At 38.4% G+C, this 18,166-nt stretch overlaps 1 protein-coding gene across 8 annotated transcripts in view; it reads left to right on the forward strand.

Annotated features, from left to right (window-relative positions):
* DGKB (diacylglycerol kinase beta) overlaps nucleotides 1–18,166 on the forward strand; it is a 566,350-nt gene that overhangs the window by 205,184 nt on the left and 343,000 nt on the right. For all 8 annotated transcript variants that reach the window (XM_040964636.1, XM_040964637.1, XM_040964640.1 and 5 more), the window contains 2 exons: nucleotides 12,854–12,939; nucleotides 15,401–15,490. In XM_040964636.1, coding sequence (XP_040820570.1) covers nucleotides 12,854–12,939; nucleotides 15,401–15,490 — 176 coding nt within the window. The remainder of the gene's footprint in view (nucleotides 1–12,853; nucleotides 12,940–15,400; nucleotides 15,491–18,166) is intronic.

An 18,166-nucleotide genomic window follows, 5' to 3' on the forward strand; every position in this document is an offset into this window, starting at 1 on the left:
TCAAACTACATGCAAACTATAGCCAGGCCAGGCTCACACGCCATCATTAAAGCAAATTTTCCAATTAAGTACAAAATAAATTTAAATTTGTACTTCAATATTAGTTTTCCTTATCATTTTATAGTTGTCTATATATGAAGTAATCTGCAAATTTAATTCTTAGTGGAAAAGCCATCGTTAGGCTCAGTTTAATCAAGAGACTACTTATTGTTTGAGTCATATTGGTCCCCATCTCCAAAATATCTACCAATCCTTTATTCAGTAATGGAAAATGATTCCTCACATTCATATTACACCAAAGCAGAAGATGCTCCTAGCAAGTCTATTGCCTTGTGTTCACTAAATGTCCTCTGTAAACTTTCCTGTTTTCCTCTTGACATGTCTGCTTTGCATCCAGTTTAAGAGCCAACTGCACAGCTACTTTCATCATTTTGTGTAAGCTACAAATGTTTTGCCAGTTTTTTCTTTGTGAATTCCATTTGCATTTTTGCCCACATTAACCAGCATAATCTCCCTCTACCACCTGCAAATTGAGGGATATGAAGTACAATAAGCAAGGCACCCTCATCTAAAAACATGAATGTTGTAGATATAGAGCATAGAACACTGGTTACCAGAGGCTGGGAAGAGTGTTGGTGGTTGCCATGGCGGTGTGAAATGAATGGGAAGAAGTTATTCAGTGGGCACCTGTTATGAGAAACATTAGGATGTTTGTCACAAAGTGACAATAGATATTGGCAATAGACCACGTAGTTCAGAAAATTAAGGGTAGTGATTTCGAATACTTTAACGTGATACTTTACGGGATAAACACACTCTTCTGAACATCACACAATGCTGAATGAATTATCCCATTGTAACCCATAATTATGTACAATTCTTACATACCAGTGAAAAAAATATAGCAAAATGTTTCTCTCTCCATTATCTGAATAATTTATCATTTTTACTAAGTTTGGGGAGAAAACTTTTTCTCACGTCAAGATCATTGAAATAATCTTTGTATTTTGTTTCATTTTTTTGTGTTTCCTTTGCATGAATACTTCAAGAAGTACATTTAAAATGAAAACATCATTTTTATTTTGATGCAAACATCATTTAAAATATGTATGTGAATTTTCTTCAAAAAATTAAGGAAAAAAATAACAATGATGAAAAAAGTAAGCTTATCTTTTAATTGTCCATGAATTTTCCAAATCATTCTTGAGAATGTTATATAAATTCTGTCTCGGGTCCTGACTCTTGCCTCAAGATTCCGAAATTATTTTTATAATAATAGTTATTTCTTGATGGTGCTTATTGTACTGCAATTGAATAAATTATTTGGCATTATTTCTATTTTTAAAGGTTCTTTATTTTTATTGGAAAGGTGAATTTACAGAGAGGAGAAGCAGAACCATTTTTTTTTTTTAGTGAGCTGGAAAGGATGAATTAGATAATATTATTTTCTAATTCTAGTAATACAAGGTTTTTCTTTATATTAAATATGCACATCTCTAGTTGCACATCAATTTCACTGGATAATGTGACTTTTGCGAAGTTAATATCGAGTTTGTAGTTTACCTGTGACTTAGTTCCTTCAGGGAATGGTTCAGTAAAGCAGGATGATTTGTTCTTATATCGTTGCCCCAAAAGATTAGCGAAGTATCTATGGGATTTACTGAGTTGAGATAGAATACAATATAACTTTAAAATATATAAATGGATTTCCAAACTTTTCAGCATAGTTATATATGATGAATTCCTTTGCAGAAACTTTGGTTTCATCCACCCGAATTAAACACAAAGTGTAAATAATTTAAAATAGAAATGTAACATCAACCCACAGATGCACATATTCCAAACACCACATACCTTTCTGTAGCGAATTCTTGGAATATATTCTCTTATTAAAATAAGTATACAACTTAGAACATGCATAATACATGGTACAGATGTCATTGTTTTCTTGAGAGCTTTCCCACCATCTTTGATTTAAATTAAGACCCCCTGGAGTCAACTGCTGACCTTTTCCATATGTTTCTTTGGATTCAAATCAGAGAAATGAACAAAATCTTCCAAAGGTTAAGAAAACGTTCACTCAGCTTCAAACTAGCTCTACTGGTAATTGCACAGAGCGAGGTTCTTTACTGATGCATTAATAAAGCATTTGCCTCACCACTTCTTCTGATTAATCATATAATATGAAGCAAATGATGCTGTAGGCTTCCTCTCAATTAAATATGTAAGTGTAATTTGGACTGTCTTGATCACTTAAGGATTAAGTTTGTAAACTGATTTATGCTCTTAAATTAAAAATCTTCAGATGAACGAGAGAAACACAAACTGAACTTACTGCCACAGCAGCATCCCAAAGAGGCGAACCATTCCTCCATTCAGGACATGTTAGCTGTTTCATCACTGCTTACATAACAGTGATTGCATTATGAGTTCAAAGAAGCCACCCATCTGGAATTTTACTTCTCATCTCACAACAATTAGAAATCTCTGGTTCATGACTTAGAGGTCATGTCTTATCCGGATCCCTTGAGCACTCTGGATAAACAAAGTTTCTTCTGAACTGGCTAATAAAGTGACCAATTCATTTGTCTGTTTGCTTTAACTTTTGTTTGATTCTACTCCACTCGCATTAACAAAATATCAAACCTGGATACCTTATTATTCCTAAAAGTTTATTTCTTGCTATTCTGGAGGCCAGGAAATCCAGACTGAATTATCGACAGATTTGTAGACTGGGCCCTGGTTTCACTCATGCAGATGAGGCACTCATGTTCTGATCACTGGGGATTAAGCTCCATTGTGCACTGCAGAAGGACAAAAAAGTGCACAGCACAGCATTTCTAACTTCCCTTCCCAAACACATCTGTTTCTTATGTACAGAAGCATGTATTTTTTCCCTGTCATTCCTAAACTCGTATTTGTTCTAGCACCCACTCCAAAGTCCTGAGTCTTGTCTCTGCTGTCTAGATCAAATATCTAAGGAGTCTTCAGATACAATTGCTGCAGTGGCAAACTGGCCCCTGCCTGTGAGGTGGAGGAATGAGACCTTTCGGCTGTTTAACATTGTCTAGTCCGAAGTAATTTGTTCAAAAGGATCCCGAATAGGCAGGTTCAGAGATTGGTGTGAACATGGCTTTGGGACTAGATCATGCCTAGCGAGTGCTCAGAATTGTAGGGAGAAGCTCAGTGTTCTTGGAGCTGAACAAGAGGTTAACGGGAGCATGCTGGGTAAGGTCATTCTCACGATAGGTATAAGGAACAAGACATTGAAACCTGCAAAAAAAAATGTCAAACAGCAAACAATATGCACTAGTGCTTTATGGGTTATGAAACTTGGAAGAGATAAAGCAGGCTGCTTGACAGAAGACATCTCTGAACCTGGAACTAGATGGAACCCAGCCCCTCTTGACTGCTCATACTTAGCTGCAAGAAGACAGCGATAAACACAGAATCTGGAGCCGAAGAGAAAATTCTTAGCCCAACCATGTTGTAAAGACATTTTTAAAAAATTGTATTTAGTATAGCGTAGCAAGAATGCCATCAAGTGAACGTGTGATTAAAATATTAATACGGGTGGAAGTCAGCTGCCATTTCACGAGACAAGCAACAGCTAATTTGGTGTGTATTTTGGAAGTCGTTGAGGCTGCCATTCACATCACAGCCCAAACACATCTGGGTTTTTAGGACAGAATATAGTTTTTTAAAGATTGATTTATTTTTTACTTGAAAGAGTTACAGAGAGAGGGAGACACGGGTCGATCTTGGAGCCCAAATGTCTGCAGCTGCTGGAGCTGAGGCAGTGCAAAGCTGGGAGCCAGGAGCTTCTTCCAGGTGTCCCATGTAGGTCAGGGCCCAAGGCCTTGGGCCATCCTGTGCAGCTCTCTCAGCCATAGGTAGGAGGCAGAATCACAAGCAGAGTTGCCCGTATTCAGATCTTAATCACACGTTCACTTGGCGACATTCTTGTTATGCTATACTAAACAAAAATTTTTTAAAAACTCTTTAGCACATGGGTGAGCTAAGAATTTCCGTGTTGATTCCAGATTCAGTGTTTATCTGCCCACATTGCCAGGATCCATGAGCACAGGTAACAGTCCTAACAGCTGAAGGTGAAGTGTACGATTTCAGTAATAATGTTACCCTAAATTCAGTTTAAAGTTTGGCACTAGTGGTTTGCATATTTGTATCTCTAATGAAATGTATATACAGGTTTTGGTTGAAGACATCACTGTGGCCAGATTTTTACTCAACAATAAATGTACAAATTTAAAATTCTGTTTGAACTGGTTTAAGTGTGCACATACATTATAACTGAGTCCATAGAAGCTCTAATATCCTGCTAGCTAAGAAGAAAGCCACCGTTGTCTAATAAATAAGCATGTCCCCCACAATCGTGCACAAAAATCGCTCAGGCTCTTACTGATTCTGTGATCACCAAGAAACAGTCAGAAGAAAAACAACTGGACTCAAAACTTAAGTCATTCAAGTTATAAAGTACTGGACAATATCAATCCTGCTAGTATTTTCAAGGTTATAACTCATTGTTCCATTGAAATACTACAATGCAGGAACACAAAGTACAAAGTAATTTAATATAAGAAATAACCAATGCAGATATATAAATATAATATTCTTGTGTACTCTCTAATGTTCATAATCATGACAAGTGTAACCAGTTGGTGTAAATAGGAAGACAATTGGATTAGAAAAATCCCATGCAGAATAGTGAACTAATATTTTAGTGTGCAAGAAAATAATGTTAATTTATATAAACACCTGTGAAAATGGTACAATTGTTGAATTTTTAAAAATTTGCTTTTCTTTAGAAACACTTTAGTGTTTCATCTCATTTGTGTTTTCCTGATGAGTCTTAAATCCCTAGCATTTCATGATCTTCATGCTTACAGTGTGAATCCTGTTGCAGAATGATCAGTATTTTCAGTTAAGGGGTGCGCTCAGAGCCAGTTGCACCTGAAGGCTCTTACACTTCAGTACCCCTCACTTGCGTAGGAACTTCTCAAGGGTCTGACAGATACCTTAGCAATGCGATCAGGTAGACTTTCTTATTGTTTATTTGTTGTGGTTATTGTTTTATTGAGGCATTTTAATTGTCATGAGTCAAGACCTCCATGTCAGTTTGCACTCTCGGGGCTGGCTGGTGTATGGGAGGCAGCCGTGTGCATCCTAGGCTCTAACGGAAGAGGTTGGCAATACAGGTTGCCTGATGATTGCAACACCTGCAGTGTGCGGTTTACAGACATCTCAGTGCACAGTGGTCGCTCCCTTGCAGCAGTACCTCCCGGGAACACTATCCTCGCCCAGTGTGACTTCACTGGGCTTGTGAATCACCATCCACAGCGACGTCACCAGCAGTAAGGATGCTCACATCTTACGCACCTCTGAGGCAGACCTGGCTGAAGACACAGTCAACTTACCTTAGGGCATCATAACTCGGGCCTCGCAGTGCTTCATCAGTTCAGGCGCAGCAAAAATACGGGAAGGCCTGGCTGCCTCACAGCCTAGCTGTGACAAAGCATATTGCTAGAATCTCCCAGTTTTACAACAGTAACATTTTGCATTACCATGATGACTTGTAAAGCCAAGTTACACTACTCTAGCAAAACATTAATTAAAACATATTTGAATGTATCTTTATAGAAGAAATCAAAATTGTCCTCTAACTTCTTCATTAAAATATAATTTAAGCTTGTGGTCACATGAAAATTTACAATGTAAGGCTAAATTTACGAAAGTATATTAGGCAGTCAGTGAATAAAAATATTATGTTATTCTGAGTCTTATAATTCTTCATTTGTAAATGTCTTCAATTCAAATCTTTTATGAGTTTTCTCCTAATAAAATGCACACATCCAATGGGAATGTCAACTTCCTCATGTCTAACAGGGAACTCCTGTTCTCACCTTCTCTCCAGCTTATTATCTAAGAGAAATATTTTGTATTGCCTTTCCATATAGACCCATACAGCACTGCAGGTATAATATACACATCCATTAATACCTTTACATATTTAGTATGAACATAAACATCAGTATGTACTTACAGTATTGGAAATAGTATGGGAATAGTTCAAGGGCAGGCAAAGAAACAGTTTGTGATGTGTTCACTCCATGTTGTTGTATCTGTGATGAAGTGCTGACCTCTGCTTCCAGCCAATGCACCAGCTTCCAGCCAATGCACCTCAAAGGCAAAAGCTAATCCAAATGCGTGGGAGCCTGCAATGGAGGCCCTGGATGAGACTGGCCCAGTTCTGGCTGTTGCAGTATTTAGGGAATAAATAGGGCAGTTCTCTTTGTCTCTCTCTGCCTCACTTTCTCTCCCTTGAAATGCTTTCCACAAAATCATTCTTACAAATACTATCCAGTTCTGTTAACTCTTAATTTCTAATTCAGAAAGTGTTTAATTTTGGAGAGAATATAGCCAAAATAAAAGCTATATGTTGCTTAATGCTCTGCAGTGTCAAAAGAAAAAAAAAATCACAACAAATTTAGATCCAGCTGACTTTTACTTGCAGTGCTTAAATCAAGCAATAGTTCATTCTGGAAACGAGGGTGGGTGTTCCCCTAGTACAGCAGGCCAGTTTCATAATGTACACAAAATAAGGAATGAAGTTGGTTGGGTCATTTCAGTTAACTCCCTCATTAGAGTTAAAATGGAGAGGATTTCCTTACCCAAGGTGGTTAGGAACATCAGACCCAGCCTGTTGTCAGGACCATTTCCAGCTTCAGCTTGATCACAGAGTAGCCCGGACCAGTGACTCCATTCCTGTGTGATCACACCGTTCATTGAAAACAGTGGCATCCCATGACTTCTATTTAACACCAACTACGGCTCTTAAGTGCTAAGTTTTTGCATCTATTTAATATATACTAAAACAGTGCCTATTTTCCATCTACTATAAAAACAATATTTAATACTGATTCTTATACTAAACAAATAATGAATAGTGTTTTCTAAACTATTTTAAATGTTTTCATGCTTTTGTTCATTCTAGAATATTCTAGAAGAAATTTGAATTTCTCTTTTTCTCGGAATTATTATTTCTCTTTTTCTAAGAAGATGATTGTTCTAAGAATAAGAATCAAACAAGAAAAATATTCAGACCACAATCCTGAGCCATTATTTATTGGTATCTTATTTCTAAATCATTTAACCAGGGAGAATGCTAGAGTTATTTAATAAGGTAACGTCACAGCTTGCAGGTGTAAATTTTCTGTCATCTTCCACCTTTCACCTTCTCTACTGTGTCTTCCCTTTGTTCCTGTCCTTTTTTTCATCTTTCTTTGTTTTGCTTCTAAAATGCATGTAGCAATAACAGATGTTTTGGGGATTGCTAAGCATAATGAAATTTATGAGTTTTCAGGTACTTTGAACGTTCTTACTGTCATTGTATTAATAGCTTTAGGTTATATGGGCTCATAAAGATGAATTCAACCTTATCTTTAGTAGCTTTTCTGCTTACTTTCACGTAATGTCTTCTTGTCTTTATACATTTCCAAGCAGCAGCCAAATTTGTTCATGAAGGTAAACTTTTCTTTTTTAAAATTTATTTTATTATTCTGTGACACACTCCCATAGGCTCCAGGACTTCCCTTACCACCTCCCCAGTACCCAGCCCCTCCCCCCCACCGCCAACATACACTGATTTTCCCCATTCTATTACAATAGTATAGTCCTTCACAATCAGTAGTAAGTGCATTGTCCTGCTGTTTAAGTGTATCCTGATATTGTGGGCATGGACATTGGCAGAGAGAGCAGCACCCCATTGTCAAGATACATTCAACAGTTTCATTGGGAATCCACCTTTGATTTGGAAGTAGAGATGCACACTGCATTGTATCTTCACATCTGTATGTGCTAGTCTCGACTACACAGCTGCTATATATCCCCGTAAATAAAAAGTCATAAAACAAAATCAGCAACAGGGAGAAAAATAGAAATTTTACAACAACATCATGTTAAATAATATGCTAATGAATGACCAATGTGATGCTGAAGAAATGAAAAAGAAAATCAAAGACTCTCGAACTGAACAATGCTGTTGTGTGAGCTAGGAGTCAGTGAGAAAAGTAATAAGAAAAGTAAACACTTTTTCAAATGAATGAAAATAAAAACAAAAAAGTCAAACCCCTCAAGTTGTAGCAAACAGTATTGAGAGAGCTGTTGACCTCCTATTTTGCATGAAGATTGCCTTATATCAGAATATATGACATTTGTCCTTTTGGGATTGACTTGTTTCACTGAGCATAATGATCTCTAGTTGCAACTGTTTGGTTGTAAATGGTAGGTTTTCATTCTTTTTGATGGCTGAGTACCACAGTTTTCCTTTATTCATGCTTCTTTTGGCAAGCATCTGGGTTGCTCCCATGTCATTGCTATTGTAGATTGTGTGGCTGTAAGTACAGGATCACAAATTCTTTTCTCATATACAGACTTCATTTCTTTTGGATATATTCCCAGAATAAGATAGCTGGATCAGATAGCAGAAGTGGGTAAACTTTCTAATTGCACATAATTTTTCTAAGTTTTTTTTTAATAAATAGACAAAATGCAAGATGGGAGGACATGGTGGCAGTTTTACATGAAGCTGAAATAGTAGAGAAGTTGTATTAAATTGATGAGTCATCACTAAGAAACTGATGTTATCAAGAAACATATAGTAATTACTTACACATATGTGATTAAATTAAAAATTGAGAGAACTAAGTACTCATGTATGAGCTTTTTAAAAGATAGAGCAACATGTACGCTATGGTGTCTCATCAGATCATGAAATCTTTCATGTTTTAAATGTACTGCAGCAGCAATATTAATATCAGCAATAACATAGTATCTATAGATCCATTCTGGGCATTAGAAACCAGGTAGAAGCTACTAAAAGTTGTCTTTGCAAACTGCAGTTTTGCAAGCAATAGTAGCACGAAGACCAGAAAACCCACCCCGACTTTCATGAGGCGATGGTGAAGCCCTATCATATTGTAACTTTAAGAGTAATAGTCTGTAACTGTATATAGGCGGAGATAAATATGAATGCAGCAGAATAATGAGAGATAAGCATGCTTGTTTCTGGCTCCCAATGCTTGCATTGGAATGCAGAATCTCCCCAAAGCAAGTACTTGTTGCAAAGGACGCTTCTCTAAACAGAGAAGGGAAAAGAAGAGGAGAGTTGATGACATACGATGAAGTCATTTTTAATCCTCAGCCTTATATTGCTTCAAAACAAAGGGACATGAATGTGTATAATTAAAGTCAGGATGCATTCACTACGCATTGATATGCTAAACTGTTTGTGAATCTCACGCAGATTTCCTCCAGATTCAATGCATATGAGTTTTAATATACAACAATAGGTATACCACTTAATTGCCACACTTTTACTTTATATGTTCATTCTGGTTCCTAACCAGTGCATCCACATTCTATATAAATAGATATCTCTTATTCTTTAAAAATAATTGCGTGTGAGATTGGAAGATTGGAATCACTAGGAATGCATATGGCCATTAAAGACATCTGATTTTAAGACACTTCAAAATGCTGGGATCAGCATTATAATTTCTTTTAAGATAACTTCTTGGTATGTTTGTAAATGGCACAAATGAAAGCGCATTGATTTTCTCTTTAACTGTTTATTTGAATATTTATTATAATGAAAAGTAAATTTATGAATTCTCAAATTATCTGGGTTCGGGTTTATGGTATTACATATTACAAACCCATCACCCACTTTTGCATATGTGTGATGTGATACCATTTAATATGAGGCCTAAAATGTATACTGCAACTGCATCAACCTTAGAAGCCGTGCTACACACCAGATTCCAAGGGCTCACTGACCTTGCACAAGTGAAAATTTGAGGATGTTGCAGTGTGGCTGTGGCAGAAATACGTGAAGAGGAAATTGTATGCTGAAGAGCTGACTTCCCACATGAGGTACTGCTGAAGAGAAATGAGAAACTCTCCAGAAGAACCAGGAAAAGCAACATGGAAAATTCAATCATCATTAATTCCCTTGATAAATTTTTGACAGTTTACTGTAATATGAAAACGTCCATTACAACAGCAAAACTAAATCTAGGAGTCAAGCTTTTTTTCCTACACGACAATGTCTTTTTTAAGATAATGTATTTGAAATTTACATTATAGTCAAAGGCTGAGTGTCCAACTAAATAAAGAGTTCAACAAAATAAATATGCAAGGACCCTTGGTTCAGCAGGGAAAATAGTGTAGGGTTATAAAATAATAACAAGATTAATTATATTCCACTCACAAGTTTTAAAAGTTACAAATCCATTAATATTATGGTAGTATATAATTCTTAACATAATTCTTAACACTTTGTGTTTGTCAAACATGTATGAATATCTCACTTTGAAATGCTATGCTCTTTCTTCATGTGAACTGAACAAATGATCCATCAAACTACCCATATAGCACTGCAGCTGCCTAGCAGGGCCATCCTCCCACACTCTGCTGGCTCTCGTTGCTTCTGCCATTAGCACGACCACTGTGAGGAGCAGGGCACTTGGCTGCTGGTTGCGGCACCGTGACAAGGAGAGAAGTCGCTGCCACTAAGAGCCCAAGTTACGGGCTCCGCTCTATCTCTTGGGCTTTCCTGTCCTCAGTCCCAGTCGCCTCCTTCGTGCCTTAGATTTCCAGTGCAGCACACAGATCCGCCAATTGTCCACTAGTCACATTTTCCGACTGGAGGTAGGTGAACTGTCCTCAATGGTCAGTCCAGACAGGATTTTCACAGAATTCTGCCTCTTGTTTCAGAAAACAGGAGATGAGAGGTTGGGGAAATAGAGCGACAGTGTGTCTAAGACTTACATGTACCCCAGGTATTGAAGAGAACAAGAAATTACATCAGTGATGACCTGTGGGTGCTGCAATGCATTTACATGTGCCTCTTATTTATGTGTATATAAATAGTCCAGCGAAGTAGATGATGGTCATTTCATTTTAAAGATCAAGAAGCTGAGTCTCAGAATGACTCCATCCATTTTCAAGGCTGCTGTTCAATGGATGAGTGAAATAGAGAATGAGTGACTCTGTAGGAAAAAACTGCATAGATTGAGTGGATTAAGAAGTTGAGATAGAGAGAGGTCAGTTTTTCCACCCATGTAGCAATCGCTTTACACGGCATAAGCTGGCCTGACCATCACGTGGGGTTTGTGTTTGGTGGTAGAATGCTACTGAAGAAGGAAGGGTGACGATTTTACAAGAAAACAAGAATGAGTAACAAATGAGGCAGCATCGTGGAGTGGAAGAGCGATGGCGAGTCACGCGAATGGCCAAGCTTTCTCTAGAAGCCACGAGCTCTATTTAGAGAGCAGTGTCCCAGCTGCTTTTCTGAGCTGCAAAGCTTTCCAAAGCTTTAGTGCCATGTGCTTGGAAACCTCAGTGAGATTCACGAATGGCTACAGCAGTATAACTGCTAAGAGCTGGCACAGGGAGGATTCAAAGACAGGGATTTTTTTCAATAATTTTTAAAGGAATTTAAGCAGTGAGATATTTACATGAAAAATGAGAGACTCACCAGAAACTGAGTTATTTTATGGGCATGTGCTCTCCGTTTTTAAAGAAGTTTACAATGTAATTCACATTCCTCCTTCAAAATAGGAAGAGAGAATGTGTTCTCGTAGTAGAACAAATGAGAGTGACAGAGTCAGACTGACACACACAGAGAGAGGAAAGGTCTCCTCTCCTGCTTCAGTTTCAGCTAGCCTGCAGTGGCTAGGTCCGGGGAGCTCATTCAGGTCTCCCATCCAGGTGGCGGAGGCCCGACAACTTGAGCAAATGGCCACTATCCCACAGGCTCTGAATTCAAAAGGCAATCATGCTTCGGGGATGTGGGCATTTCCACTGGACTCTAACCGTTACTCCTGACAACAGAGGTGGTATGAGAAAAAAAAAAAAAGGAGTAGATTCATTATAGAGGTGCCAAATTTCCAAATAAAATACTACCAACCAAAAATCATTTACATAATGCTACTAAATGATGACCCATGTAGGTGTCGGGCAAAGATTACACAAGTGATTTAATAATCCCAAAACCCGTTACTGCGTGTTCTTATAGCAGTCCACCATGTGAGAACAGCCAAAGCATCATCTCAAAAATGTGGCCAAAAAAAAAAAAATTTAAACATTTGCTCACAATGAAATTTCTTACCACACTAAATAATAGAAAGAAAATTTTATCAGCCCAAATCAGTCCAGGTCACCCTTGTCGGGGGAGAGAATCCAATTCCTAAAGCCATCACCTGTTGCCTTGTACGGTGTATTAGTAGGAAATGCATCAGAAGCAGAGCCAGGTCAAATTCAGACACTGCGATAAGGGAAGCATCTTTGGTGTCCCTCAAATGCTTGTCCCTAAAGGAAAAAAACAAGTGACCCACAAGAAGTATTCAGTTACAAGTGTTTGAGGGTACTTCCACCTTGTTCTGAAGATGGCTTTATCAGAGCAGCTTGGCATGGATATTTTCAAATTCAATCTTAGTTTTTTGACCTTTTACTTGACCTTTTTGAAGTTGGCAAAACCAGAGTATGTGAACTTCACATTACACACTTTCATGACAAGTGCTGTAATTTATCAGTGTTAAAATTTCAAAGTTTGTAAGAATATAGAAATTAACACGTACTATTGCAAAATATTTTCAAATTGTAGACCCAGGGATATATTGTTACAAGTGATGTTTACATGATATATAGCATATCAGTGAAATACATTTATAAAAGAAATGTGCGTTTTTTTGAGAAAATGCTAATGACACAAAATTGAAACACTCCTCAGTTGAAAATATCAGTCATGTACCATAACATGCTTATTTTTCAGGTTAAACTTTTTCCGTGATGTACCTGACTTCAGAGTGTTAGCTTGTGGCGGAGATGGAACTGTGGGCTGGATTTTGGATTGCATAGGTAATGAGGATGCATATTTAATATGGCTGGAGTGAGAATGGCAATCATCGGTTTTGTTTTGGCTGTCTGTGCATCGTTAACCTGCATATCATTGGATGCAAGGATGTGGGCGGACATCTGACAAGCTGTATACCAGTTACCAGTTTAATGTATTCATCAGTAATTCAGCTTTTTAAAGATTTATTTTATTTTCATTGGAAAGTCAGATATTTAGAAAGGAGGAGAAGCAGAAAGATCTTTCGTTCAATGATTTACTCCCTAAGCGGCCACAAAGGCCAGAGCTGCACCAATCCAAAGCCACGAGCCTCTTCTGGGTCTCCCAGGCAAGTGTAGGGTCCCAAGGCTTTGGGCTGTCCTTGACTGCATTCCCAGGCCACAAGCAGGGAGCTGGATGGGAAGTGGTGCAACTGGGATTAGAACCGCACCCATATGGGATTCTTAGCATATGCAAGGCAAAAACTTTAGTCAATTTTTTAAAAATATATCCATTTTTCAAGTGTTCTAAAATCTTTTCTTCTACTCAACTTCTCAGTGTAGTTACTAAACCTTTACAGGTATGTTTAAATCAAATTCCTGGACAACCTGCTTGTTTTGCACCCCCTAGGGATGCCAAGTTATCTTAGCATTTTTGGTACAGTCTGTGCCACTAAATGTTCTTACTTTGCTCTGCCATGAAAGCTGGTCACATTCCATGGCATTGTCATCAGCTATCACCAACACCCTCATAGCTATTTTGCTTACACATACTCTCCAATAGTCCTAAATAATCCTGTGACTTCCTCAAAACTCAATATCAAATTCTAACAGTAATCCCCTTAAGAGATCAACAATCCAAAACCTGGGGAAACTAGTTAGAAAAACACCTTACAGATCCGAACTGATAGAACTGGAATGAGAACCCAATCATAAATATTCTATGTTGCCTATCATGCCAAACTTAAGTTGTTTGATTCTTATAAGCAAATAAAGCATGTGGATCATTAAAGATAAAATATAAACACACATCCCAGAAAACACTTCGAATACTGTTTTGTTGGTTTTTTTTTCAGACCATTGATACAGACCATGGTTTGCCCTTACTAAGAGGGTAAACCTACGACAATAGTTTTAGATCTCATTTCAATTACTTTGTTTGCCAATGCTTTGTCTAAAAGCAGCCCCTTTCACAAAATGATTTGATTCAAAATATTTCTGTCTCCATAAACTGTGACACAATTATATTTATCATTGCCCATGAGGACATCCAACTTTTTTTAGACACTGAAAGATTCAAATACAAATGAATTCAGTTTGTCCTCCACACCTTTGATTACATTTGCAACAATTCTCATTTATTCATTTATATTAAAAAATAAGCCACAGTGAAAATTCTGATCTTCTCAATCAAAGGCACACACACACACACACACACAATTTATACGATGTCTTTGAGAAGGGAACCAGCATTTAAGAACTGTACCAGTTAACATTAGTCTAAAAGTGACTTGAATTTTAGAGTGGCAATAATTGTAATTTTGCCTTCCAAAAATCTGAATTTGGAGTTTTTCATCACAGCCTCCCTCTGTGTCCTCCAGTACATTTACAAGCATTGTGGGCTGAAAAGGGAGAGTCCATAAAGTTACAGACATGAAAGATGCACGCCGCGCAGGTGGCAATGTACAGATCCATCCTACGGGAATCCGACTCTCGTCCCCCCATCCGGCTGCCTGAGCTGTGTGTTCTGACGCCCAGCATCACCAGGCAGAAAACAGTACAGGGCAACATTAGTAATTTACTCATTTTCAGAAATCAATGATTTTCAGATATTTTAATCATTAGGCAAAATATGTCCCATGTTGAAGTTTAAACATTTTTTTTTTCCCCTTCGGGAGCTAAATGGAAACTCATTTTGGCCATCCTCTTGAAAAAACAAGACACCCTCAGAAAGTTCATGGAAAATGTGTACAGAAGAAAATTGTCCATGACTTTCAATCATTGTTGCACCAAAGTAATTCAATTCCATTTTTCCATAATCTTATGTTTTTATGTGCTGCTTATGCCTGCGTTTTTTGAGCATTTTAGCAGATATTATATTTTTTAAAAGATATATACCTCATTTTTTAATGAGTTCAAATATTTAAAAGGCTTTATTGTGATACTCTCATACCTGGAGAAGAGTAGTCATTGATTATATTTTACCAATTATTACAAAATTATATAAAACAGAGTACATGCTTGTTGGTGTCTCTGAAATGCAATAGTTTTCAACTTGTATGCACGTACTGGAATTTCTGCATTTAATGTCACATTATTGTATTCCTTCTTTCTTCCTTTTTTCCCCATTTTCTCTTGTCTCCTTCCTCCCTTATTTCCTTCCTTCTTTCCTTCATTCCATTTCTTCCTTTTCCCTTCCTTCCTTTGTTTATTTATTTTTTTAAATGTTCTGAATTTAACAGTTCATTTCAATTCATTGCTTCCACAGAAAAGGCCAACGTAACGAAGCATCCTCCAGTGGCTATCCTGCCTCTTGGCACTGGCAATGATCTGGCAAGATGCCTGCGATGGGGAGGAGGTAAAAGAGCCACAGAAACACACACCCAACAACACATCACCCACTCCCCACCAAAGAACATACCCCAGGCCTGCCCTAGTGCACGGCCTCTGCAGTACATTGGTGTCCACAATTACGTGTCAGTTTGAACAACAGTTGAGGTAGGGAAGCCAAGAGTGCACAAGAAGAATATAGTTTCTGGCTTTAATCAGACAACAATTGCAGACTTGACCAGTGGAGGACAAGTTTCCAAAACTGCCATATTTGTGATGTGATGTGTGTGTGTGTGTGCTTAGAAAGTGAAGTAAACCTGAATGAACTCCAAGATCATGTACACAATTTAACTCTGTGGATGATGTGATAAAATTAAAAACAGAGAAAGAGGCAGATGAGTGGCTTCTTAAAAAAAAAAAAGATTTATTTATTTTTATTGCAAAGTCAGATATGCAGAGAGGAGGAGAGACAGAGAAGAAGATCTTCCATTCAATGATTCACTCCTCAAGTGAGCCCAACGGCCAGAGTTGTGCTGATCCGGAGCCAGGAGCCAGGAACTTTCTCCAGGTCTCCCACACATGTGCAGGGTCCCAAGGCTTTGGGCCTCCCTCGACTGCTTTCCCAGGCTACAAGCAGGAAGCTGGATGGGAAGTGGAGCTGCCGGGATTAGAGTTGGTGCCCGTATGGGATCCTGGTGCGTTCAAGGAGGAGACTTCAGCTGCTAGACCACTGTGCCAGACCCCCTAATGGCTTCTTTAAGAATGAATATATCAGTACAAAGTCATTGAGACTCTATGTTAACCAGCATGCTCTATACTTGGAATGCAGAGGTGAAAATGTGGAAAAACAGACCTTAAATTTTAGTAAAACATTGTCATTTGCGAACAATAAGACTTCCTATTAACAAATAACTAAACAAGTCACATTGTGAAGAAATCCTTCATGGAAGAAATGGCGCAGAGGAGAAAACTAATGGCTGGATACTCACACAGCCATATCAATAGAGGCCAGGTGATTCCGGCAGAAGGAACGCCAAGCTACAAGGTGTGCAGCATACTCCGGGACCAAAGTGGGCTAATGTGAATGGAGCAGGCTGGGGGAAGAGAGGCTGTTTTAAGACAGAGTCTTAAAATATTTTGCATACTCATTAATAGGTTATACCCATCATTGACCAACGCTGATCTTTGCTAGAGAAGCAAGGACATCAAGTGATGTCTTTTTTTTTTTTTTTAACATCTAAACTTGCTCAGGATAGTGTGAAAAATGATGAGACAGTACATATCAGAAACCCTTGGGGAGCTTGTTAAAAAGACGGGGACCTAACCCCACCCCAAACATGCTGGATAGAAACCTCTAGGGGTGGCACCTCTGCCAGCAATTGCCTTTCCAAACAGACTCCTTAGTAACTCTCATTTGCAATGGAGTTTGAGAGCAATTGTCCCATGAGTATCATGCCGACTAGTGAGTTCCAAACTGAAGATGTCCACAGAATTGGAGACGAAGTGAAAAACAAGATATTACCCATTTGGAGTGTTCAGTAAGGATATAAAAGAGTGTCTGAAGACATTGTGTACAGATGTAAAGATGCAGCTATTGTTCATAAGAGTCCTGTGATTGGTAGTGTTCACACATGTGTCCTAATTAAAAGGCTATTATTATATTCCTGTAGAATGCTTCCTTGAGCATGGTAAATTAACAGTGTGATCATTTATTGGATTCCAAATTAGAAAATGGCTGAAATCTCAACTTTGATAAATCCATTTTGAGCATAGTTTAATGATTCTTATGAAAACGTGGACAAGGCAAGGACTTAACACATACCAATACACATATGACAGACATTCAAAATAGGAAATGAAGTTAAATACATTTGTTCTGGTGTAAAATATTTTGAAATCTAAGCATGTGCACATTTTGGAAAACATTTCTTTAAGAAGTGGAGTTACAGGGCCCGGCGGCGTGGCCTAACAGCTAAAGTCCTCGCCTTGAACGCGCCAGGATCCCATATGGGCCCTGGTTCTAATCCCGGCAGTTCCACTTCCCATCCAGCTCCCTGCTTGTGGCCTGGGAAAGCAGTCGAGGATGGCCCAAAGCCTTGGGACCCTGCACATGTGTGGGAGACCTGGAAGAAGTTCCTGGCTCCTGGCTCCGGATCAGCATAGCATCGGCTGTTGCGTTCACTTGGGGAGTGAATCATCGGACAGAAGATCTTCTTCTCTGTCTCTCCTCCACCCTGTATATCTGACTTTCCAATAAATAAATTAAATCTTTAAAAAAAAAAGAAGAAGAAGTAGAGTTACAGAGGGATGGTGGCATCACAGGTGGAAACTTAACCCAAGACCCACCATGCTATCCCCATGTGAGTGTGCGCACGCTGGCCCCATGGGTATATACACATACTAACCCATGGGCATTTGCACATTCTGGCCCCATGGGCATGTGCACATGCTAGCCCATGGGTATATGCACATGCTAGCCCATGGGTATATGCACGTGCTAGCCCATGAGTATAGGCATATGACAGATTTTGTCTGGATACCCAATTAGTGTTGACAGTGTTTTAAATGCTGAATGTAAAATGAGGAAAGAAATAGCTTGATCCACTCTTTTACAGACTATTTAGACAATAAGTCAATGAGAATGGAAATGCAGAGTAGCAATCAAAAAATCCAGGAACTGGATCAGAACATCTCTCTGAAGAGC

The sequence above is a fragment of the Ochotona curzoniae genome, unplaced genomic scaffold, assembly GCF_017591425.1.
Source record: "Ochotona curzoniae isolate NIBS_2020 unplaced genomic scaffold, NIBS_Ocur_1.0 scaffold_3835, whole genome shotgun sequence".
Lineage (NCBI taxonomy): Eukaryota > Metazoa > Chordata > Mammalia > Lagomorpha > Ochotonidae > Ochotona > Ochotona curzoniae.